At 49.7% G+C, this 24,335-nt stretch overlaps 1 protein-coding gene across 2 annotated transcripts in view; it reads left to right on the top strand.

The window, feature by feature from the left end:
- The first annotated feature begins 8,474 nt into the window (after positions 1-8,474).
- Positions 8,475-24,335, top strand: part of Tbx15 (T-box transcription factor 15) — a 120,714-nt gene continuing 104,853 nt past the window's right edge. Inside the window, exon 1 of one of the 2 annotated variants that reach the window (XM_037206930.1) lies at positions 8,475-8,553. Coding sequence is in view for 1 of the 2 variants with exons in the window: in XM_028877281.2 (XP_028733114.1) it covers positions 21,391-21,595 (205 nt within the window). In the remaining variant the exon portion in view is untranslated. Of the gene's footprint in view, positions 8,554-20,561; positions 21,596-24,335 lie in introns of those variants that run through there. The other variant, XM_028877281.2, reaches the window with a different exon arrangement.

The following is a 24,335-nucleotide window of genomic DNA, read 5'->3' on the forward strand; positions in this document are numbered from 1 at the left end:
CACTATATGTCTAGAAAAAAGAGGGTCAAAGGCTAGGAGATCTTTTGCTTCAATGTGAAGCCACAGAAAGTATGCCAGGAGACTCTCTGAAGGCCATCCGTGTGAGCCAGAAATAAGGTCTTCAGGAGGTGAGGGAAAGTGGTCTTGCTAGATCATAGGCTCATAGTGTGTGTCCTCAGTTCATGAGATTTTAGGGGAAAGGGGGATAATGAAATGAAGACTCAATGATAATAAAGGAGACACCTCTAAAAGCAACTACCAATGACTGGGCTAGACTCCAGCAGATGATTGCCTCACATCTGGCACCGCCTAGGTAGTGGGCCTGGGCTGGCTCATGAGTATGGATAGAGCCTTTCTTTGGTCTGTATCTTGGAAGATTTGGGTAAGGGCACTCCTAAACCTGTAATTGGCTATTGGGAAACTAATTCTTAACCTATAGATCTTCTGACATCATTTAATTCATGAGCAAGCTTTGGTAAACTTACTATATGTCTCTACTAGTCTGATTCCTATTTTAATATATTTGTCCTGGTTTTCTTTTTGTTATTTTTATTTGTGTGAGGAATTTGGAAAGAGGAAGTCACTTTCAGTTTGGTTCAATTCTGAGATCATCCCAGAACATCTGGGAAACCTCCAAATAGGGATAATATCCTCAAGCAAGCTCATCTCCTAGGATACCTGACATTCCAAGAGGAAGCCTGAACATTAAATTTCACTGAATATGCTCCATTTTAAGCTGAGTGTCATTCTCCAACATGACCAGCTGCCCAATAATATGTAAGATGTTGTTTACAATAAAAGTATTAACAGTGAGTCTCTGATCTCTATATTACAATTTAATGGGGAAGACAAAACTTGAACTCATTAAATGTAATCAGTCACTCACTATCCAGCGTAAGTTAATCTTGCTTTGAAAAAAGTATTAAGCCGGGAAGTGGAGGCGCACGCCTTTAATCCCAGCACTCAGGAGCAGAGCCAAGCAGATCTCTGTGAGTTCAAGGCCAGCCTGCGCTACCAAGTGAGTCCCAGGAAAGGCACAAAGCTACACAGAGAAACCCTGTCTCGAAAAACCAAAAAAAGAAAAAAGAAAAACATATTAGCTCAAGAAATGTATCATGGAAAGATTATTTTTTAAAAACTGAGTTGAATTGAACATCCAGTTCTTTGAGAGCTCCTTTGCTTTTTCTCTTCCCCCAAATTCCACAGGCAAATATTGACTGTGTGTCACCTGTGATGAGTAGGACACTGTATCTGTCTGTCGCAGGGAACCCACCCCACAGTAAACATGGTGAGCTACCCAGGATATTAAAACTGATCAGTAACCTTCACACCCCACGCTCTCTTGGGGGTCGACATCCCTCAGATGTCTCTGTGTGGAACATTCCAGACAAAAAAAAGTTTTTAAAATTACCTATCAATGTCCCTTTCCCCCTCATGACGCGTCTTTTCAATCCTAGTATAAGAAAGTACCTGATGGGCTGAAGAACAAAGGCCCTGGGAGCTGTGCCCTCAAGCTCGGGCTTCCTGTGCCTCGGAAGCCCTCAGCTGGTCCTTAGCAGCAATGATGACATAAAGGAAAATGAATTCAGTCCCTTCATCTTTCTCCTCTTTCTACGGCATGAAGCTAGGGGCCCATAGAGGATCTAATATCAAAAGGAAGAGGCCAATACCACTCCATGGAGAGAAAAAAAAAATAATTACCAAATTTCCTGAATAGTAAACAGCTTTTTTAAAAAGCAGAAGAAAAAGCTCAGGCTTTGATAACTTGGCCCCCGGTCTGCTTGTGAATGCCTTAAGGATTATATCATCAGACTGACTCCAGAAGCCCGTGCTATTGTTTCAAAAAGGAGGAAACCAGGAAGAAGATGGGGGAGAAAGTGGATGGGTCGGGGAATGCTGCCTCTTGGGGAGGAGTTAAATTTTGAAAGTGCCGTTAAAAAGGCTAACGGTGGGAAAGCTGAAAGACAATCTGAACGAATTATCCGAGTCTTCGGACAGCGGGTTTCTCCGCCGTTCCTCCTTTCCTTATGGGATTAATGAAAGCAAGTGGATTCATAATTGTCCTGCCACTGATATCATTAGCTCCAAAGATAAAGCAACCCGAAGTAGCCCGGGGATGTCATTCTGGAAACAATCACTTGGGGGCAGTCTTGTGACTGTTAAATTTCCTGTGTTACCACAGTAGATTTTACTACTCTTTCTCCTTGTAATCGGTTTCTTTATCTGAGGTTGACAGGTGGGTGGGGGGCAAAGGGAAAGGCGGCTTGGGAAATAGGCTTTACACGCTACTGCGTCAGCCAGGTGATGTCACTGGGCTGCTCAGACGGGTGAACAGTCACTTCAGTTTCTCTTTGGGTCTTGGAAACGGGAATTTTCCAAAGCTGAGGAGGCCGGCAGAGTGGGGACCACAGAGCACGGACCCCACAGGGTTAAGGGGTCCGGGTTGGACCTGCATCCCTTAGGCTCCCAGCCCTGCGCTGCGGGGCCTAATCTGTGACTCTCATGACCTAACAGACCTGGTTGTGAAGAGACTCACAGAGACAGTGTGGATCCTAGGACGCTGCTCACTAACTCGCTGAAGTCTGGCAATGGTTTCCCAGACTAAATCTGAGCATCCTGGCCTCCCGGACATTCCGGAGCCTAGCTGGCCTCCCTTGTTGCAGGACCAGGTGGCCAGTGGCGGTGGTGTGAGGAGCGCGAAGCTGACTCCAGCTCTTAGACCACACACCTCAAAACAGTCCAAGACACTACGGGTATCCATACTTTTCTTTCTGGTTTTGTTTCACATCCGAAGGAGTTAATGTCTTAGATCTCTGTGTACCCGGGAGATTAAAATCCATCAAAGAGGCAACATGTGGCCTCTCCCTTGCCCATGAGATGGGAGTGCTGGCCCAGAACCCTAAGACCGGAGAGAAGTTGCCTGTTTGTGTACTTGGGTGTTGGGACATTGCAGAAGAGCTAAGAGCAAAGTAAAACCCGAGAGCCCTAAGAGCAAACAGACAGACCCTCGCTTCCCAAAACCGTGATGGAGACTATCCCAGCGCTGATACGTGAAGGAAAAAACGGCCCCGTGTCTTCTCCCACAGACCTATCACGCAAGATAGGGTGCACCCTCAACAGTCAGGAAGATGGGAAAGGTCAGGGTGAGAACTTAGCTCTGCTGTTGGTCTGGCCTCAGTCTTCAGCACACACTCCTCACCAAGGCCACCTCCAGTCTGCTCCCGCCTTCGAGGTCCATTCAGGGACAACTGCTTTAGAGCTCCCCTTCGGTCCAGCCCGGCCCTTGTGCTGTAGGCTTAGGCCCTTCTAGAAAGGAAAGGGCAATTGTCTGGGGGAAATGTAATAAAAGAGAATAGTTAACGTTGAATGTGATACTTTTCCCCCCTCCAGAAAATTGAGAAGAATGCAACACCAAGTGAGATAGAGGAGCCAAGAGACTCAGCCCTTCTGTGTCTGTAAACAAGATAATGGCTCCCTTGGTGCTGGAGAGGCGAGCATATCCGTACTGAGGAACCGGTTGCGGGCCTCTGGGCCGGCCCGCCTTGAAGCCTCAGACTTGTAGGAGCCTGGAAACTCAGCCGCACGCTAAAGCTTGCTTCAGGCTTCAGCAGGGCCTGGCTAGAAACTCAGCCCCGCAACATTTTTTTTTTCTCCCCCTCTCTCACACCCCCACCGGAGCTCCAAGCAGCTGCAGCCCGCCTGGAACAAAAGCAATTCCTTTCTGAATCTCAAGGACTCTCAAGAGTTGCACGGTCTGCGGTCTGCGCTTTCAACTGCGTTGGGTGCAAACTGAAGGCTAGGCTCTAACGAAGGCTAGGCTCTTCCTGGAAACCAGCAGTGAGAGCTGAGCTGCCCGCTGTGCACAAGGCATCTTTGATTCTGCTGTCACGGCATGGGGCATTCCTGATTCCTACCCCGAAGCAATGGGAGTCTAGACTCCACTCCCCACCTAGGTCCAACGCTCGGAAGCCCACTACTCCCACTACCGGCCTCCCTCGCTGGCCAGCATCTCTTGGTCCTGCTGATGAAGTTCGGCCAAGAGAGAAAGCTCGCAGGTAGAGCTCTCCCGAAGTGGCAGATGCCTGGTTAAGTAACTTTAATGACCCGACACTGCAAAGGGTATGAGCTCGTCCCACCTCCGCGGGTGGAAACGAACCTAAACTAAGTGGTGCAAAGGTTCAGCAAAGGCAAACCTGCTTGATTCACCAGTAAGGTGAAAGAGATTGCTTTCAGCCTGGCTGCGCTGGATGGTGGTTTTCTCCAGAACCTATTTCCCTAGACAAACCTTGGTTAAATGAACCATCAAGGGGGTCGTGTATGCTTTAGAAGGTCCACTGAATCTGTGAAAGGAAAGTCTCCCGTTAGCATGGCCCATGCTTCACTGCTTTCGCCTTAGGAGAACTTTATCTAGCAAGGTGCTGGCTCTTCCGCTGTGCTTGAACCAAACAGGCATCTGAACGAGCTCCAGTGGTATTCAACCTCCACCATCACCTTTGCCTATTAAGGCCGCTATCCACGTCCCACTCTTCCAGCGGCAATGTTTTCCACGGGTAGTTGTGGCTGGCTACTTCTTTACTTGGCCGGGATAGTAGAATTCAATGTTAGAGCCTTGGAATATGTTTGAACTAGCAGATGCCTACACAAAACCCTTTGAGGCTCATCTTCTAGCTCAGTTAGGCAGTCCAAACAAGGATTCCTCACTGGGGAGAATCAATTGGGTTTTTCCACGGAGCCACAAGACAACTAGCTCCTTTGCTTTTCCAGGCTGGTGTCTGCTGCTATGATTATACAGTAATGCAATAAGGCATGTGAAAATTAGCTTTTGTTTGTTTGTTTTTTTGTTTTGACCACAGACATGATATTCCAACATTCTGGAGGTTGAGGCAGGAGCCTGAAGAGTTCAAGCCCAGCCTGAGCTATGTAGTAAGATCTTGACTCAAAAATAAATAAAATAAAGGAAGGAAGAAGTTAGAAGGAAGGAAGGAAGGAAGGAAGGAAGGAAGGAAGGAAGGAAGGAAGCCCTGAAAGAAGAGGAAATAAAAATCTAGTGTTTGGTCAGGTGATACAAAACTTGAAGTTTGGGTAAGTTTAGGAGATCTATAATACAGTGTGGCAACTGTAGTTTTAGTCCTGAAAATTGTTAGGAAATTTTCACCACAAAAATAAGTATATAAGGCAAAGCCACATAAGCCATTTCATGACACATAAGTATTTCATAGTACTACATAAAACCCAGAATTTTTCCAATAACTTTTTGAAACCTAAGTGACATTTTATGTGTATTTGTGGAGTTTCTGGATTTGGGGAACTCTTGTTCAATCCCTTTTCTAAGTTATGTGAGTGGATTTGCAGAGTTGCATGTACATTAGTTTGTCCACGTTTCTGTGTGCATGCATGCTGATGAAGTGTGTAATTGTGGAAACAGCCCTAAATCAATCTTTCCTTCTCTGTGTCATAAGATTTTTTTTAAAAAAAAAATTCACTGATTGCTAGGTTTATTATCCCCAAGCCCCTTAGCACACTCCTAGAGGATCAGCCTTTGGGAAGGGAAAGCATTCATTTAAAGGGGTTTATTTAAATGGTTGCTCAGCATTACCCTCAAAGGTGGGACCTGAAGTTGGAGCCCAAGGCTGCTCCTTTTCTATTTCCACAATGCAGAATAAAATGTGTGAACTCCCAGGGTGTCAACAGCCTTCTTACTGTGTTTCACCCATGTCCCAAAGTGTGAATATTCCCACATCTGAGCCCTGGAACTCTAATAGTTTGGATTCTTGCAAACCTGGAAGAGGCCAGCTTGCAAACTGCTCACTCAGTCTGCTCCACACACACAAATGTATAGGGGACTGAAGTAAAGTGCCCTCTTCTAGTGGTGGGAATCCAATAACAACTGAACAGAGATGTTGCATGCATATCTATTCTGGCTAAAAACAAAACAAAGCAAAACAAAACTTTTTTTTTTAAGACTAAACCTCTGTGTGTTGGGGTGGGGAGGGGGTGATATGCACAGGACAGGGACAGTTTGTTGTTTTTTAAACTATTTTTCTCTTCACTTTTCTATGTCTCAGCAAGGAGATTGGGTCTCTGCAACCAGTTAGGAGCCATTAGACACCCCCACCAAAACCTGTCAACCGGTCAGAAAAACTAAATGACTTACTTTCAACGTATTCCCACGTCCCTTCCAGATCTCATGTTTCTCCAAAGGCTCCTCGGCTGATTTCATCCTGTACACACACCCACCCACATTTTGGTACACACACAGCCCTGTCGGAGGTAGCTGCGTGGGCTTCCCACAGCCTGCAGATAGGCAGGTTGGCTCTGTCTGGGGTCGAACTTCAGTCTCAGCCAGTGTTTATGCAGTGGTTAAAGTTCTCAGGAAAGTCCCCAGCCAGGCCTGCTGCCACCCTCAGCTGGCATACAGATAAGCTCTACCCATCTCTCCAAGACTTTTCTGGAAGGTGTAGTAACAGGAAAGAGGAAGGAAGCAAATGTCTGCTCCTGGGGGCAGAATCCATCTATGGAAGCCAGGAAGACCCAGAAAAACAGTGATACCCACCTTTCCTTTCTACTCTGTTCTCCTTTCCCCAATCTCCCACCCTCCTAGCATTTTGGGAAATCCAAAGACTCGTTAAAGGAACCTTCTATAAAGGGTTTGCCTCTAGATCATCTGCCTGCTTGATCAGCAGAGTGCTCGGGAACAGGAAAAAAAAAAGTGTTCTTAAAACTCCACTTAGATCCAGAAGTGCCAAGGGAAATGTTGTAGCCAGTGACAGAATGCTTCAGACTCTGTGACACCTGAGCTTAGGGGTCCTTCCCTTCATCAGATGAAATGGGGTGGCGGTCAGGACTCAGTGGGGCGGAGAGGAGGTAGAGGGTGAGGCCGCCTCACTTCCCGACCCAAATGCTTACCAGAATGCCAAGCTGCGGCAAGCACTGGCGAAGCCCTTAAGTGAGCATTTCACTTCCACTTTGTTTACCGGGTTAGACCCCAAGACCCCAGAATCTGCTCTGGAAAATGGGCTGGACGCAGAGAAGCTCTGCTAATGAGCCCAGAAGCAGGAAAGCTCTTCCGCTGGGCTTCCTCAAGCACCTGCCCCATCCACATCGGAGGCTAAGACCCGACCCGGAGGAGCGGAGCGTCAGGACTTGCCCCTGCTTTGCTATTTATAATGAAGCAGAGTGGCGACAACCCGAAAAGATCTAGCCCAGGAGCGGGAACCTCTACAGGCTGCAGCCCGCTGCCTTCTAGAAGTACTCCCGGGGCTACTTTTCAGAATACCCCCTTTAAAAAAAAAAAAACGAAACCAAATCCCAACTCAACAGTGTTGAATCAGCTGCTCACTCTACCTGGCCCGGCCCCGACGTGATCTACAGCCCCGATTGCTAACGGTTACCTGGGGACAAATTAAGAAACTGAAAATGCTGAGCTTGAGAAGTCGAATTCCTTACACTATCTGGGGTCGTTAATCACGGAGCAGAAACAGCAAGCAGGAAAGGAGTTGTGTAGTTCTGTGTCTGCAAGGTGTGCAGGTGGCGGGACTCGAAGGTAGAGACAGGCGCACCGGTCCTCCAGGCTCGGGAGGACACTCAGGCCTGCAGTTGACAGGTTCTGGGAACGAATGGGCTGCCCTGTCCCTCATAAATGAGGAATGTACTCTCACTTATGAAGAGACCTGTGTAAAGTCAACTCCGACCCGGTGGCCACAGAGAATCCCGTCTGCACTCTCAGCGGAAGATGGCCCGTTCCTCACCCGAGATGGTGATAAGAATAAAGTTTCGGATTCAGCGAGTCCTCTAGGTGTACCTCTAAGAGTTCCTCTAAGAATGGATTGGGGCTAAGGGTGGTGCACATTGTGGGAAGTCCTGTCCTAGGAATAGTGAAATGTAAAAAGATTTGCAGTGTGTATTGGGGTGGGGGGACGGGGAACGTGTTGTGCAGACCAGAAAGTGGTCTAGGATGATGGGGTTTGGGGGCTAGTATGGTGACAATTGCAACCTAGCGGGGGAAACCTGGGCCTTGGGATCAGTTGTCTAGCCAGGGTCTGGCTGACGGGTTAGCCTCAGGGGCCAGCCACAGACTATGACCTTTTGCTCCTTTTGATCCCAAGAGTCCAGACATCCACCTCCTTCCACCCAAGTTCTTGATGACATGAATCCAACTTCCTGACCTCGCGTCAGTAGTCAGTAGGTAGTGAGACTGTGCTTCTGCCTCAATCTGTGTACGGGGACAGCAGAGGGCTTCCAGTCACAATACAACGTGTATTGAGCTAAAAGGCTTGCCTTGGTCGTCTCCTCTCAGCAGCCCTAGAGCTGCGGGGACAATTTGTTCAGTGACGCTCCAAAGACAATGGAAAGTTCCCGAGTTTTCCTGGACGTGGTGCTCAGGAGGCGGGGCTGGGACCCGCTGACGGCGGTTTCTCCGGCCCCGTCCCCCCTCCCCTGCCCCTCAGCCACCGGGCAGCAGAAGGAGGCAGGCACCCAGCCTACTTCTGCCCCTCGGCCGGCCGGAGGACCTGTGGCTGCCTGGCCCACCACCCCTGCACCTGCCTGGCTGAGGTGAGATGCCCGGCATGGTGAGGGTGGTGCTCACCCGCCAGCGCCCAGCTGCTGGGCTGCCAGGGGCCGATGGCCTCCAGTGACGGGGCGGGAGAAGGGACGGCAGCGGCGGGAGGATGCACCACTGGAGCGGGAAAGCAAGAAGGTTTAGGTGACCCCGATAAGCTCTGAAACTTAGGACTAGTCAACGAAGTTGTAGAGACTGTTTTCCTTACTGAGAAACGAGAGTAATAACATGTTACAGTCCCCTCCCTCCCAAAGGGGCGACAAGTCTCTCTGGTCTGAGGAAAGATCCAGTGGGAGGTTCAGGAGTTATGAATTCCTGGACACGAACGATAGGGAGCACTTTCGGTTGTTTTAATCTACCCTATTTTAGTGGTGTGTGTGGGGGAATACCCATCTCTGAAATTTAAAACATCAGAAGCGGCCACCCAGGAGTCCACTCAGGTCAAGCGCACTGGGACCGAGATCGCTCCTCCGGTCTTTCTCGGAAAGGACACGGCATGCGCTATCAGCGAAACAAGGTCTAGCCCCCCGGCTCTCTGGCGGGCGAGGCCCCAAGGTCGCTAGGAGCTTGGTGGGGATGGAGCGGTCCTAGTGCACGGGATTGCTCGGAGGCAGGTCTGGCTCCGAGCCTTGCCTCGAGGCAGGTCTGCCGGAAGGGCGCGCGGTAAAGAATCCTCTTCTGTGCCATTGGTCCTCGGTCCCCAGATAATTTCCCTAGCAAAATCGGGAGGTGACTAACTTCTCCCGGACCCTCAGTACGATTTGCGGCCAACTTATTCGGTCGCCCAAACTCCCTAATCCTGCGAAGTGCCTGAGCTGCCCGCGAGGCCTCTAGCTCTGGCGACCCGACTACCTGCCCTCCCTGCGTGTGGCTTTCGGGTTGAGAGTGGAAGGGACTGCCCGCGGGTCCCAGGGAAGTCTGGCCTCGCCCGCCCATCAGTACCGCGTAGTCAGTCGCCCAGAAGACTGGGTCACGTGGAGACAAAACTCTAAGGAGAGTCCCGTAACCCTCAGCCCGGAACTGACCCGGGTGGTCCGAATAGCGTGAATCCTAACCTGGTTCTCCCTAGTCCCTCGGGCGGAGCATTTGGCCGAGCTTCGGAAAGCTGACTGGAACCCCTGACAGCTAGATCGGCCCCGGCTTGGCGACCCCGGGGTTTTCGACTATTTGTTGGAGTATTTCGTTAACTGGACAGTTTCAGATCAGTCAGCCCTCTTCCTCTCCCTCACCACGCCCCCTGTGCCCTCAGTGTCCGAGGGCCCTGCAGGAGCCTCGGGGGCTCTGAGCTTAGCGCCGGGAGTTCGGGCGACTCTTAGAGTGCCCAGAACCAAAGCGGAGAACGGCTTCTCTTTTGCGCTGCCCACGAAGTTAGAAGGAAATAGAATTTGAATACTACGGCCCAAATTCGCTGAATGGAACACTTTGAAGTCCAGCAACCATGACCGCTTACCACCCCCCCCTACACACACACACACACACACACACACACACACACACACACACACTCCCAGATGCACCAGAAACAGACACTTTGATCCCTCAAAGCAGCAATTTATATTTCTTTAATTTTTTTTCTGTTAAAAAATGATTGGGCTGGGGGAAAATAACGTAATTCTGTGGGTGCAGATCCGAGAAGAGCTTCCAGGCCCAGGCTGTTTACTGAGGGTCCAGGGCACCAGGCACATCTGTTCACCCGGGTTTGACTGCCGCTCATACCTCCCTGCGAATGAATTTTTATTCTCCGCTCCAGGAGGACCGGTGGTGTGATTCACCCTCAGGCAGGAAGCTAGGTTTTATTTGTCTTTGACCGTGACATTCGGGGAGACCTTCACGTGTGGAGGGGTGGGGTGAGGAACTTGAAGAAAGGCTAAACCTGAATTGAAGGAGAGCTGAGGGACAGTCAGAGTTCAGAGCACTTCTTCCTTGGAGGGGAGGGTTAGGGCACGGGTTACGGAGGTCCATCTCCAGTGAGCTCTCATCCAATTCCATTACTGCCAAGAACTTGCAGAGAATTAGACCAACGTAAAACCTTTTTCTACGCTTTACTTAATAACCCCAAATTGGATTCAGGATTGGGGGGGGGGCAGACAAGTAAAACAGCAGACACTACTGATTTCTCTCCAACACTTCTTACTACCCATCACCCCCTTCAAGGGAAGCTCAGGGGCTCTCCATTTTCTGCTAGGCCAAATTGGCAAAACCTGGCTTCGTGGCGCCCATTTCCCAGACACCCTCAATCCTTCTGTCTTTCTTTTCTCGCCTCCCCGCCGCAGCCATCTCTTTCTTTCCAGAGATGCAGCACATCAATGCTTGAAGGAGAGCAAGAGGTCCGCCTTACCAGTCAGTCATTCAGTAGGCTCACAGTGCAGGCTAGTCTGCAATGTCACAGCAGGAGTCTTACAGCGCTAATAACCCTAGGTGGAGCACTTTCAGCTGCCTCGGGGCACCCCTGCTTTGCTATAGCTGACATTTTGACATTTGTTGCTTTCCACAAGCACTCTTGCAGGACTCCTAGTCCCTTGGGGCAGATAGACTCACCCCAAATTTCTATTTTTCCCAGTTTCCTGGGAGAAAGTAGGTGAAGGTTGAAAATATGTATTTTATGCTGGGCTGGGGTCATATCCCCAAACTCATTTATCTTTCTTTCTTTTACTTTGTTAATTTTCCTTTCTTCTGTTTCCTTTTTTTTTTCTCCATTAAGTTCTTCTGTCTCTTTAAAGTTCCCCTAGCTTTTATTTTCTCATGCCTTCCTTAGTCCTAAAAGCCCACAGCTCACCTTCTTCGGGTTGCCTTTGAGGGAGCTACTAATGACCCTGCTTACTCACATGCTCTGCTGTACTTGGACAGAATTCACAAGGGGCACCGGGGGAAGCCAGCAAAGCAAATTTGAGGCTTTTAATTCCTCTGGAGCCCAGGAGGGGCTCTCCCAGGACACACTTTTTCTTGTCTCAGGAGATATGTGGGAGCCGGGCTTACCATGATACAGTGACACATTGAAATGCAAGCAAATTTGATGAAGAGGCAAATAGAATTACCAGACAGTGAGGAAGCAGGTGCAGAGGTAGGGTGGGTGAAATAACATCTGCTGAGGTGAGGATATCTCCCTTCAGGAGCAAACCAGGATGCCACAGGGTCAAGGGTCAGCACCAAGCTCACCCCTGGGGCAGCATTACTTTGCCTTGACAAGAGGTGATGTTTTAATCACTTTGAACAAAATTGGTCCTCCAGTGAAACAGGTTTTGCAATCAAGGGGATATATATATAATATATAATATATATATATATATATATATATATATATATATAATATCCCAACAAGTAAGGCTGCCAACATTCTCCCAAGAAACACAAGGTGGGAGATGGGGAGAGGGGGTCTCTCTTCTTGCATTCTGCTCTCTTCTCTCTTCTCTGGACAGCACAGGTAAAAGCTGGTTGCCACTGAGTCCAGGCTGTCTCTGGGACTGGCTTCATTTCACTTGCAGCTTCCCCCACCCCTTGCTAGAGGCTAGAGGTGGAAGAAGAACTAAGCTCTGGAAGGGACAGAGGCCAGCAGCACTTGGATGCTGCAACATGGCCAAATGATCAGCTAGGGAAGTATCACTATCCAGAGACCAGGAAGAGACTGCAGCATCCTTGAGGATGCTCCTGCCCGAATGGGTTACCCAGGTTGATCCGTCTTTCCAAGAGCCCATTTGGCAATCAGACCATCGGACTCTGCCTTTCTCCTGCTTCTCACTAAACCACTTCCCCTCCCTTCATCAAAGTTTTTATTATTATTATTATTATTCTTGAGACCAACAACAGAGGGTTTTTCTCTCTGGGTCTTCCCTCCCATACCAAATCTGACTCCTGAGGCTTTAGATACTCAAATATAAATGATTGGCACTCACAAGAGCAACCAGACTTGCTCTTCATTCACATTTTAAGTGGATCTAGGTTGTAGACAAGACAAAAATACACTGTGGTTTTTCCAGTTCAATCCCATGTATCAGGGCCAGGGTCAGTGAGCAAGGGGGGAGCTCTGGTAGTTCTGAAGGCTCCTCCAAAGGTGGAGGCACCTCTCTGGTGACCATGGAGTTTCAAAGGTGGCCCTCAAGCTGCATGAGCACGTCTGTCCTCAAGAAACAGCCCCTCTGGCAGTATAGCCTGTCTGCTGGGGGTTAGGTACAGCCCTCCACACTTCTTCAAGCTGAGGTAGATCCTGAGAAGAGTTCTTATTGCTTTCTAATCACCATTCTCAGCTGCAGGTGTAGGTGGGATCCCCAAAAGTTGCTTATTAGTAGGGTAGGGTGGGTGGGAGGCAGGGAATAGTTGTTCTGAGATTGGGTCACTGAAGGGTTACTGCTATGGAAATGAGACTTTGCCCAAGCCCAGGCCCCAGTTACTGAGTTGCCTGGGGTCCAAGAAGCCAAAAGCAAGCTTTCCAGCATGATCTTACTTGACTGAGCCCAGCCTGAGAGGACTGCCTTGGGTTACTTTTCTGGAAGGAACCATGGGTACTTGCACAATGACATCCACTTAGCCTAGCACCTGGCTGCACCTCCCATTGGGAAAAGATGCAAAGTGAGCGCCTGCCTCTTCACCCCATGTTAAAATAGATGCCCTGCTGAAACTGGGAAGGGCTCCAGTGTGTATTTATAACTGGGAGGACATTCTTCATCCTTTTATAAGACAATTCCATTGGTGCCTCCCAATTTCCAGCAACTTTGCTTGGGTCTCTTACAGCCAGAGAGAACCTAGGTGTGCAAGCTGCTTATGCACACACGCAAGAAGAGAAGCTAAGGGTGTATGGGGTTAAGGATTCTGGCTCTGGAGTGGCATTACCTGCATTAAAAGCTGTGTGATCCTTGCCAAGTTATATAACTCCTTTTCAATTCACAGTTTCCCGTGTATAAAATGTGGCTGGTAATACCGGTTCTTGGCTCATAGAAGTCAAAGTAGGTGGAGTGAGTTGGTCCATGCTAAACACTTAGCACAGGACCCAAAAGGCTTAATAAGCTTTAGTTCTTTATAAGTGATGTAGACCAGAAAGAAGAGATAGAGATGAGAGTGGGTAGTGAGAGAGAAAGGCTGTGGAGATGCACTTCTTCCTTTCGATGGCTATCCTTGAAGCTGTGGTCTATACATAACCTTGCTTTTTCTTGTTTTCTGGGTGTGTCAGAGCTTTCCAATAGTGAAGAAGCCAGGAATACTGATGATAGACTGCGGATATGGTTCTGGCCCCCACGAGTGCCACCAATCCTTGCTTCAAAGAGTCATCAGTCTCCCTTATCACTTGGCATGGCAGACACCGTTGAGAAATAGGAATATGAATTCATTCATGTTCCACTTGGAGAAGGCCTTCGTCTGTCTGGATCAGTTGGGAAGAATGTGAATTAAGTGTTAAGTACCTGGTTAGAGATAGACTACCTTCCTCACTCCTGATGCTTTGGGCCAGAGAGCAAAGCCTCATGGGATGCCATCAGTGATGGAATGGTTTTTCCTTTTCCCAGCAGCAGGCCTGCAATGGCAATGATGCCTCTCCATATATACCTACATCTGTGTTTCTGCTCTGAAAGGCTGTCCAGGCTGTAAAAGAAAATATCAACCATTTTGAAGGCTCATTTTTTTTTCTAGGTGGACAACCAGACTTCTGGTGCTAGTAATCTATTCACTTTCTGCATTGCCAAGGATGTTATACATATCATACTAGAGTGTTGGGTTCCTTCCCACCTTCTTTAATATGATCTCGAGGCCACAAAGTAGTCCATGGATTTGAGACAAAAAAAAAAAAAAAATCAAAGCTCACCCGTGACTTAGTTCACACCTTAAGTAGCTCCTGCAACTCCACCTGACTCCAAAAGCAATATAAGTGGAAGTCCAGTGGTGCTGGCCTCACTGACCTTGACAGGCAAGATGATCTAACCATCCAGCAGTACAGTTGTCCACTATGGAGAATTTTTGTCCACTCCTGAATGATAGATAGCTCGTTCTCCACTGGCAGGGGAAGGGGAAAAGTTCTCAAGGGCGTTAAGAATCCACCAGCCAGCCTCTATGGGTGATGATCTCTAGGAGTAGACTCCCACAGTTCCATGGAGGACATTTTGCTCCTGGTTGACTATTTTATTGATGGCAAATGAAATCCAACCACTTTTGGTGAGGTGGAGGGGTGCATCAATGCTCATCATGCTAATACCTCCAAGTGTTTGTTTACATTTAGCTGCTGACCTTTGAGCTCCAACAGGTTTTAATACTAAATGAATTAGCTGTGCCTCTGGTTTGCTTCATTCTGACCATCTCACCCTCACCCAAAAAACCTGGAACACCATCTTTATATCTCAAATTTGCTATAGAGTTAGGCTGCCAAACCTGGTATTTCTTTACCTGTTCATCCAATAAGCTTTCAGATGGTTCACCCTCTTCATATAAAGGAACAAACAAGAAAACAAAAACAACAACAAAAACATAAAGGGAGCTGTTTGACCAAGCACCTGCAAAACTACCAGGAAGAAGGTGAAGTGACATTTAGGAGGTAAACCTAGGAGAGCCGGGGAGTCCTGGGACCAGAAAGAACACCCAAAGAACTTTCTGCATCAGTGTGTGGCTCCTGGATTTGGCTTTCCTGGCTTCAGGCCTGCTGGCTCAAACCAGAATCCCATGGCATGTGATTGAAAGCAAGGAAAGCTTTGCTGCGCTCAGCTGGAGCTCCAGCTTCTCCTCCTTCTGCTTCCCAGTCCTTGGTGGGGTTCTTGGAGCTTTGCCAAAAGCTAGAGTCTTCCCTAGGCAACTGGTGACTTCTGTAAGGAGTGAGCCCTGGAGGCAGAATGCACAGCTCACTTCTTCCTTTTGTCAGCCGGCTCTGACCATTTGAACATGAAGGTGTCTCACATAGGTGAAGGAGAAGAGGGGTTAAAAGACAACGCATGGATTAACCTTTAGATCAGGGAGATCTTGTGGTTGAGGTTTGGGTAAAGAGATGCCAAAGGCAGATTGGCCTCTAGACTCTAGAAGCAAAGGAGTGTGAGGTCAGGACGCTTCCCAATATGTGTGCGCGTGATGTTATGTACTCTACCAAAGCGCTATCCGTGTGCCTATGTTTAAGTCTAGAAAGGCATGTGAGTGGATACAGAGATGTATATGGTGTAAACAAGGGTTTGTGTGGCGAGACAGCTTCACATGCCAGTATATGGTAGCTCCTGTGTGTACACATTTAATTTGGGGTGCACACTGCCCCAATTTGGGGCCTCAGTGGTCCCCTCCACTTTGGCTTTGTCTGTGTTCTCCTGTAGACAAGCAACCCTACCTAGCCTGCCTGGGAATCCTCAGGCAGTTTCCTCCCTCTCAGTCAAGAGCTTTGCACCGAATGGAAGTTCCGCTTCCTGCGAAGCCCAAGGAAGGCGCAAACCCGGCTGCCGGGTAGCTCCAACCGTGGAGGGATAGAGGAGCTGAGCCTGAGGGAACAGGATTTCCTCGCCTCTTGGGCGCGGCCACAGCGGGCAGGGCCACACAAGGCCCCCTTTGTGGAGGGACTTAGCTCCTGAGCAGACCCAAGTCCCGGGAACAATAGAGCAATGTTGCGGCCCTCCTGCCCAGCCTGCCGGGCCACACTGCGGCGGCCGAAGGCGAGGAAACCGGGTGGCGCTTTTTTATAGTCACAAATATAAAATCGGGGCTTTCCCCCCTTTAGCTCGCCTCTTGCCCCAACGCCGATAGAAAGCAGATAAATTTATGAAGGGCGAGCTAAGAGAATAATTACGGGGTGAAGGCCGTTAAATTTTATTTCAAGTCCCAAAGGCAAAACCTGCGATTTTATTGCAAACATCTGGAAGGACCGAGAGGTGGGCACGCTGCTGGGTTAAAATAAAAATAGACGATTTTTATTTCGCGAAAACAAAAAAACATCATTAAAGACCTTTTGCCCCCATGGACTTTTATTTTTAAAAACTCTGTGTGTTGTGGGGGATGCGGGGGGGAGAATCTCAGGATAGCCAAGGACTCAAGGCAGTGTCTTAGCTGTGGACCAAAGCCAGCCCAGGCGATTGGAGGTGCTCGCTACAGGAGAAAGCCCAGGCCGCCTTGAGCTTGGCTTCTCACAATGTACTCTTCTCCTTCCTGCTGCACTTTAGGGCTCCGGGGCACTTATTCTGTCCCATTCTGTGCTTTCCTATTGCTTTGGGGTGCCAGTTTGAAAGCAGAAGTGAAAAGAGGTAAACATGGGCTGCAGATTTCCAGAAGATTTGATCTCAGCCAGAATAGGTTTTCTGGGCTTCTGCCCCCTTAGTATATATTCTCAGCTGCAAATCATTTAGACCTCTGCACTCTGGAGAAGGGAAACTGAGGTCCTAGCCTGTTAATCGACTTGCCTAAGGTCACACAGTTTGGGGTTGAAGTGGTCCCAATCACCAGGCATACCTCACCTTAGAGTCTCCATGATTTTTTCCCACCCCATAGTCGCCTCATAATATTTTACACCTCCCCTGATGGCCAAGTTCATTACAATCCCCTTGCCCGCCCAGAATGTCCTTCCCACGTGTTTAGGGGAAGCCTAACTTGTCCTGCTGGCCAGTTGTTCTTAACTTTGTTTTCAATTACTCGCTCAAAGTTCCCCGAAATCAAAGCCGGCTGGTGGGTCACCTCAGCACCGAAGCGTTAGTAGAGAGCCGTTTAAGGTGGTATTTAGTGTGCTGTAACAGGAGGAAGAGAGGAGAGCGATTTAAGGTGGTATTTAGTGTGCTGTGACAAGAAGAGAAATGTGCTGGGAGAATGTGCGTGGGGTGGGGGTGGGAGCTCCATTTCTGGGGATGCCCGTTTTTTCTTTATGATTCTTGTCCTGTTGCTGCTGAACTCTGGTTTTACCTCTGAAATTCTGGTGACTGGGCTGGGTCAGTTTGAGGAGAGCAGTCTCTGTGGTGCCCTTTCCTTCCCGGGGTGTCCCTTGTCAAGGCTAGGCCGAGAGAGCTCATTTCCACGTTTGTCCCTTCTGCTGTCCAGTGACTCCTAGGGAAGCGCCTCTGGCTTTTCAGGGTTTAACACCCTTTCTTCTTCTTTCTTGCACTCAAGCAGGAGCTGGGCTAGTCCCTCTGGCTTGGTTTTGGGCCTGAAATAGACCTGAGCTGGAATTACAGCCTGTTGAATCTGCTCAGGTCACAAGGTGGAGCCTGCAGCTGGGATGCCTGGAAAATGCCTAGATATGAGCCTCAAAACTGGGGGCCCCTTCTTATCCCTAAAGGTTAAAAGAGAAAGAAACTAAGGCCACAAAGGAAGGTTTTCGAAGCCCTTTGAACAATCAATAGGAGAAAACCACGCAGCAGCCCATGTCCAGATTAGTTAAGCCCACATCTCCCTCTCCTCTCCTGTGTGTTGACTCTTCAGTGTGTACCCAAGCCAAGCATATCAAACCACCTTGTTTAATCCCCCCCACGCCCCTCATCAACCTGATTTTTACACCAAGGAGTGCACACCTAAGGGGGTAGATTAGATTAAATCCAATGGGAACACAGAATGTTACAGACTCTCCCAGTTACTTTGGGGGAAACGTCAGTTTTCTCATTGGTTCCAAATCAGCTTGTCTTCACTTTTATGGGATTGGTTTTTGTGGCTTAAGTTGTGACTCTAGAGTGTGAGTGAATATGGGATAGGGTTGTTGTGGCTTGAAGAGGAGGCGCAGTGACTGCTGAGCATAAGCTGTGGACTGGGATGTAGATTCATACCTTGGAGGCAACTGCTGCTACTTCTTTGTTTCTGGGACATTTTTTCCCCCTGTGGCTTGCCATATGGGTGGGCTCATGCTGTTGGACCTACATTTGGACTGATGAATGATTAAAAGGCCTCTTTACATTTTTAAAAATTGCATTTCTGCGGGCTCTGTGAGTGTGCACACACATGTGTACTCACACATGCACATGCCATGGTGCACACAGGGAGGTCAGAGGACAACTTTGCAGACGTTGGCACTCTCCTTTCGCCCTGTAGGCCACAGGGATCAAACACAGGTTGTTGGGCCTGATGATGGCCAGCACCCTAATGACTGAGTCAGCTCATCACTCCAAGGCCCCTTTTTTTGGCCCAAGGTAGTGGGAGGGGGGCCATGGCAGCACTAATGAGAGTTCACAGAGGGTCTCTGCCCTGTATGGTGGAACCATTTCTCAGTCCAAGCCAGGCCTTCCTTTCAAAGAATAGAAAGAGGCTTTCAAAGAGAGATGGGGGACAATGGAGTGGAGGAAAGAGCTGGGAAAGCCCACAAGATGACACATGGCTTTCACACTAAGCCTGATCTAGGCTGGCTCCTAGCCATAGGGTTCTCAGAGGCACCATGAGGGGTTCTGAGAGGCCCTAGGAGACCAGAAGCCTAGAGCAAGGTATAGGCTGCTGGGTAAGGGATTTACAGGACTCCTGGTTTGCCTTAGCTCTGGTCACTTTCAGCCACAGTTCCTGCAAGAAATGCTGGTTGGTAAGGGCACCTTGACCCTCGCTTCTCGGAATCTGCAGGGACAACCACAGGAGGACCTGGCTTCCCAGACATGGTAAATTCTTCTCCTTGCTGCCTGCGGAACTTCGAAGCCAGAGAGGAAGACTCCAGGGAGGTCCTGGAGCACAGGGCTGGTGGGAACACACCCAGCAGCCCCTCTGTATGTGCTGTGCACTTGTCTAGGCTGGAACGCAATTCGAGGGAAATTCAAAAAGTGAACTTTAAGCTTACCTCTCAAAAGGCCAATGCACATTCACCACGTGCTTGTGGCTTCCAGCAGCAGCGGCAGCAGCAGCGGCGGCAGCAGCAGCAGCAGCAGCAGCAGCAGCAGCAGCAGCGGGCTCTCCATGATAACAGAAAGAACTAAATTTCCTTGGTCCTTGTGGCAGGCTGGAGAGTGTGGCCTTTCAGAAGGGACACAGCCTTCCTTCACTTCTTACCTCAGGAAGTGGTTCTTCGGAGCTACTCACATGCCCTGCAACCCCTTCACCTAAACTTAACTCCTCAGACCTTTCTCAGTGCCTGGCTAGACTCTTCTTGCTGGGCCTCCCAGTGAGTGCTAAGCTTTCAGCCTTTCCCGCAGCCATAGCCCCAGGATTGAATTGTTTTGACCAGTACTTTGGAATGGGAAAATGAGGCTTTTAGGCCTCTGCCCCCGAAATATGAGACATTTATTTATTTGTTTGTTTGTTTATTTATTTGCCTGGCAGGACTCCCGAGCTTTCTCGTTGTAAGTCTGTGTTGCAGGAGGGGGTAGTGTGGGGCTATGCCATTCATAATAACCTGTGAAGCAGTGGACAGTAAGAGGGGTGGGGAACGTTGGATTTTAAGCTCCTTAGCTATCTGTGGTGAATGAACTGTCCTGAAAGATTTAAGGTTGGGGGAGGGATGCGCGAAGGTACACAGTAAGCGACGAGAGCCAAGTTCTGGAGCTGAGGAGACTTTTGATCAGGCTTCTTTCTCAGCCATCAAAATTCTTAGCTGCTCTCTTCCGGTACCCGCTATGAGTTCTCTGGAATAAGAGCCCGGAATAGGCGAAGCACAGCTCCGAGTGCGCTGCGCTAGGAAAGTTACTATTTGTGTGGTGCGGGCCCAGTCAGTCCTGCAGTGTAAGCTTGCAGAACCCGCGGTCAACTCAGCGCACCAAGCTGGTCTCTTACGCCCCAGCGGCCCTTCTCCTCCCTTCATCAGGTAGAGCAGGAAGGAGGGTCAAGTCTTGAAATGTTCGCTTATAAGACTCAGGATGGCAACAAGACTTTTTTGTTTGTTTCGTTTTGCCGGAACTAGAACCGCTCAGAAAATATTGATCTGGAACAGAGTAGGGACCTGTGTTGACAAACTTGGGCAGATCTCGAAACTCCTGGTGGGGGGGGGCAATGGTGTCGTGATCAGAAACCTACTCTGCCTTTTTGTTGGGGAGGGGGTCAGGTTGGCATTTTGTCACAGCACCAAGTTTCCAGATTTGCATCTAAATTGACTACGAGTAGCCAGGTCTACGGGAGGGAACGCAGAGAATTTGGAAGGAAAACGTACAGATTTGTAATCTGGATTTGTGGTTTAGTCGAGTCGATAAAGGCAAAGGTCAGAGCTTGACTTTCAGCTGTTCCGACTGCCCTCCTCCCCCCAGAGAAACCGGTCCGGCACCGGGAAGCCAGGGGTTAAAGTTGGCAGGGAAGCATCCCCGGGATAGCCAGCGCAGAGCCTTGGCCCTAGCCTCAGTCTCTCCCTCCTCCTCATTGGCGGGAGCTCTCGAGGTTTCTCTTGTTCCCTACTTGCCATTGGTTGGGGGCTGGCTTTCCCTCCTCTCCGTCTTTTTCTTCCTCCCCCTCCCTTCTCCCTCACCCCTCGGACAGGAGCTCACTGCCTACCCCCTGTTCCTCGGGAAGGGAGGAATTCAGGGGGGAAAAAGTTTCCCAGAAGTTTGGATCAGGGGAAGGACGGGAAGACCGAGAGGGGAAGGGGGGGAGAGGGAGGTGAAAAAGGAAGCGAAAGGAGAGAGAGGGGGAGAATAAAAAAAAGAAAGAAAGAAAGAGAGAAAAGGAAAAAAGAAAGAAAGATGAAGTCCTGTCTGCAGGGCTTGTGAGCGCCTGCCCGGGTGGGTGGGAAACTGGACTCAGCGCCCATGCAGCGAGCGGGCGGCGTTCCGGGCGCTCGTTCCTAGAGGCTAGGGTAGCTGGGGGCACCGGTCTGATCCGGCAGTCGAGGGCGGGGGAGGACACCGAGGGAGGGCGCAGATCACCCGCGGAGCCTCCGCCCCAGCTTCGGCTGCCGCGCCGCCGCCTCTTCAGGGCCCGGCCGGGCAGGCGCTCCGAGCGTGCGGCCGCGGGGCTGCCAGCTCAGTAGAGCGCGGGCGAGAGGGGGACCCGGGTGCGGGCGGCTAAAAATGAGTGAAAGGAGAAGATCTGCAGTCGCCCTGAGCTCCCGAGCACATGCCTTCTCCGTTGAAGCCTTGATCGGCTCAAATAAAAAGCGGAAGCTGCGAGACTGGGAGGAGAAGGGGCTGGACCTGTCCATGGAGGCGCTGAGTCCCGCAGGCCCACTCGGAGACACAGACGACCCGGCGACACACGGCCTGGAGCCCCACCCGGGTGAGTGTGTGGGGTCGGACCACGGGAGGCGGGTGGACGAGGAAACACCAAATGATATCCCCGCGTGTGGAGAGAGGCCCTGCCCGCTGACTCCCTGCCTCGCTCCGACGTGGGTTTCTTTTTCTTGGCATAAATATGCCTTGAGCCTCCCTAAATTCGCCGGAACCAATTTGGGGGGCTGGCCCGAGCCTTGCATTTTAATCGCCAATTTCAAGCAGGCCTACTTGCGTTCATTCCGTTCTCTTGTAGCAGAGAGCAAGCAGCATTTCGAGGCGCCCACTCTGCAGGGCTGCGGGGCCCCTGGGTTCGGAAGAACGCAGTCAAGACCCTGGGGAAAGAGCCCAGTAGATTTGAGACTTGCATCTGAGAGCTCCTGAACGTTGACTGGTGAAGCCCATGCTGCTGCCATGGGAAATGCTCCGTTTTTTTCTCACTTAGTTTCTGTCCCATCTAAGCTTAGTTGGTGGAGTGTAACTGTATTTCTGCCCCCACTGAAGACATATTAGACACTGTATCCTGAGACTTAGGTCTTTATTCAGTGCTCACATCACTGTATTTGGGTGGGTGGGTGTTTCAATTAATTTGTCTTGGAGCTTCTACCCATATTACACACATATAATGGGCACATAATACTTAAAACTCAAGGCGGATGTCGATGTGTGTATTTTAACAGAACTCTGGGAGGGGGAAAACAGCCTCACATTTGTATTAAGTGCCAAGATTTCAACAGTGCGAAGCAGCCCGGGGGAACAGCTGTTGTCAGAAGCCTGTAAGCGCGCACACAAACACAACTTGGTTCAGCCGCTTGAGAGTATTTTCAGCAAATAGCATTTTCAGTCCAGAATTGTAAAGCCGTGCAGGAGGTGTCCCTGCGTACCAGCTAGGATCCAGGAGCAGACCCCACGTCCTACGACTTGGGAGAGGGAGGAGAGTCGGCAGTCGCCCACACCGGGATAGGAGCAGCCAGAAGGCTCAAGAGCTTGGGGATCCTGGCCTAAAAGCTGGCCAAAGCCCGAAGAGAGACAGCTGTCGCTTACATTTTCTCTTTCGGCACTGACAGTTCAGTTTCCACGCTCCCGAGGCTAATAATAACGCGATTAGCCAGAGACCCGCGGAGACAGCGTTTTATGAATTCTCCGTGTTCTTGCGGCCCGTTACGGAATTTCGGTTTAGTGCTGGGGAATTATTTTTATTAGTCGATGAAAAGAAAATTAAAAGGAGATTTATTTCGTCCATCCACGACTTTCTCTGTTTGGGAGAGAGGGCAGGTCCACTCGGACTGCTGCGTGGCCAACCCAGGATGCAACGCATGGCTAATGTGCATCTCTGCTTTTGAGAGAGCCCGGCTCCTCTCTGAATGTGTCTGTTGTGAGAATTTCGCTAAGGCAGCGCATAGTTAGTTAGTGAAACGTCTTGCCGGCCTTCTGACAACTTTCGATTTGGGAGTCACTTTTATTTTATTTCCCTGACAGAGGAGAAGGGAGAAATTACTCGGCTTAGCAAGACTGATGTCTTGTCAAGGGTGCTTTTCTCTGGGGAGAATCTAGGTTGCTGGGAGTGTGTCTAGGGTCTTATGTTCAAAAGGGCCAGCATGTGGGGTCAAAAACACCGACATAGTTCACAGCTTTACCCTTCTGCTATCCTTCTCAGCCGGAAGTAAGGGGAGCAAAGAGAGGGGATCTGGAAAAGAGACTGTTCCAGACACAGACACATGAACTTGGGGGCCAGTCTCCAGAATTTTGTTTAGTAGTCAGTAATTTCTGCCTGGCAAAGAGGCTTTAGAGCTAACCTTAGCGACACAGCTCACTTTGTCCCACTATTTTATCACTTGTTTTTAAAAAGGCACGGGATACGTCGGGGTTAGAAAACAGTAAAGTGTATTTATGGGCAAGGTTTCAGGAGCAGGAATCACAAACTAAGAGCACCAAGTGACCCAGCATGGCCTTGGGCAGACAGGGCCCAAGTTGGAACTCTGGCAATGGCTTCAAGGCTTTCTTCTTCTCTGAACTTGAAATGAGAAATCATCCTTCAGGAAAAAGGGCCCCTTGGTGTGGAGATGTGCTGAGCCCTGGTGTCACGGCTGCCCACTCTGGACCCAACTGTAGAAATTGTGAGCAGAAATTGGGGGCACTGTAGCTTCCCCCCCTCCTCTAATATAGTACCCTGACCCCCGGCCAGGGCCACCTTTAGAGACATGCAGAGGAATTGTTGAGGAGGCCTACCCTTGTCCAGAGTAGGGTCTTTCCCCTACTGGGTTTCACAATTCATCTTTTCTCTGTTAGGGCGGGAGAGGTTGCGGTGTTGGTCGCTAGTCTTAGGCAAAGGGAGAAAATAAATATAAAATAAAACCAAAACTGCCCCGGGCCTGGGGCATGATTAAATACGCACCAGGCCAAAGCAGCTCTATATGTTGTTTTCGCCATCTTCTCTTTGACCGACTCAACTATTTTCGGTCTGAAACCAACAGGACCCTGAGATAACCCGGGGCCCACCTTGAACTGTAAAGCAAACTTTAATTCGGAGGGTCTCCGACCGACCGTTTGCTCTTTCATAACCCGGATTTTCTTCCTGGGTCTGGACAACATTGGCTTTAGTTGGCGTCTGAGCACCCGAAGCCTGGGGCGCCAATATGTAGCAGTGTGTGTGTGGGGGGGACCAGCCAGCCAAGGCCTCCACTGGGCAGGCAACTCACTGGTCAGGGGACACGATATTTACTTTAAAAACTTCCACCGAAGCTTGT

This window comes from Peromyscus leucopus, chromosome 6, assembly GCF_004664715.2.
Source record: "Peromyscus leucopus breed LL Stock chromosome 6, UCI_PerLeu_2.1, whole genome shotgun sequence".
Lineage (NCBI taxonomy): Eukaryota > Metazoa > Chordata > Mammalia > Rodentia > Cricetidae > Peromyscus > Peromyscus leucopus.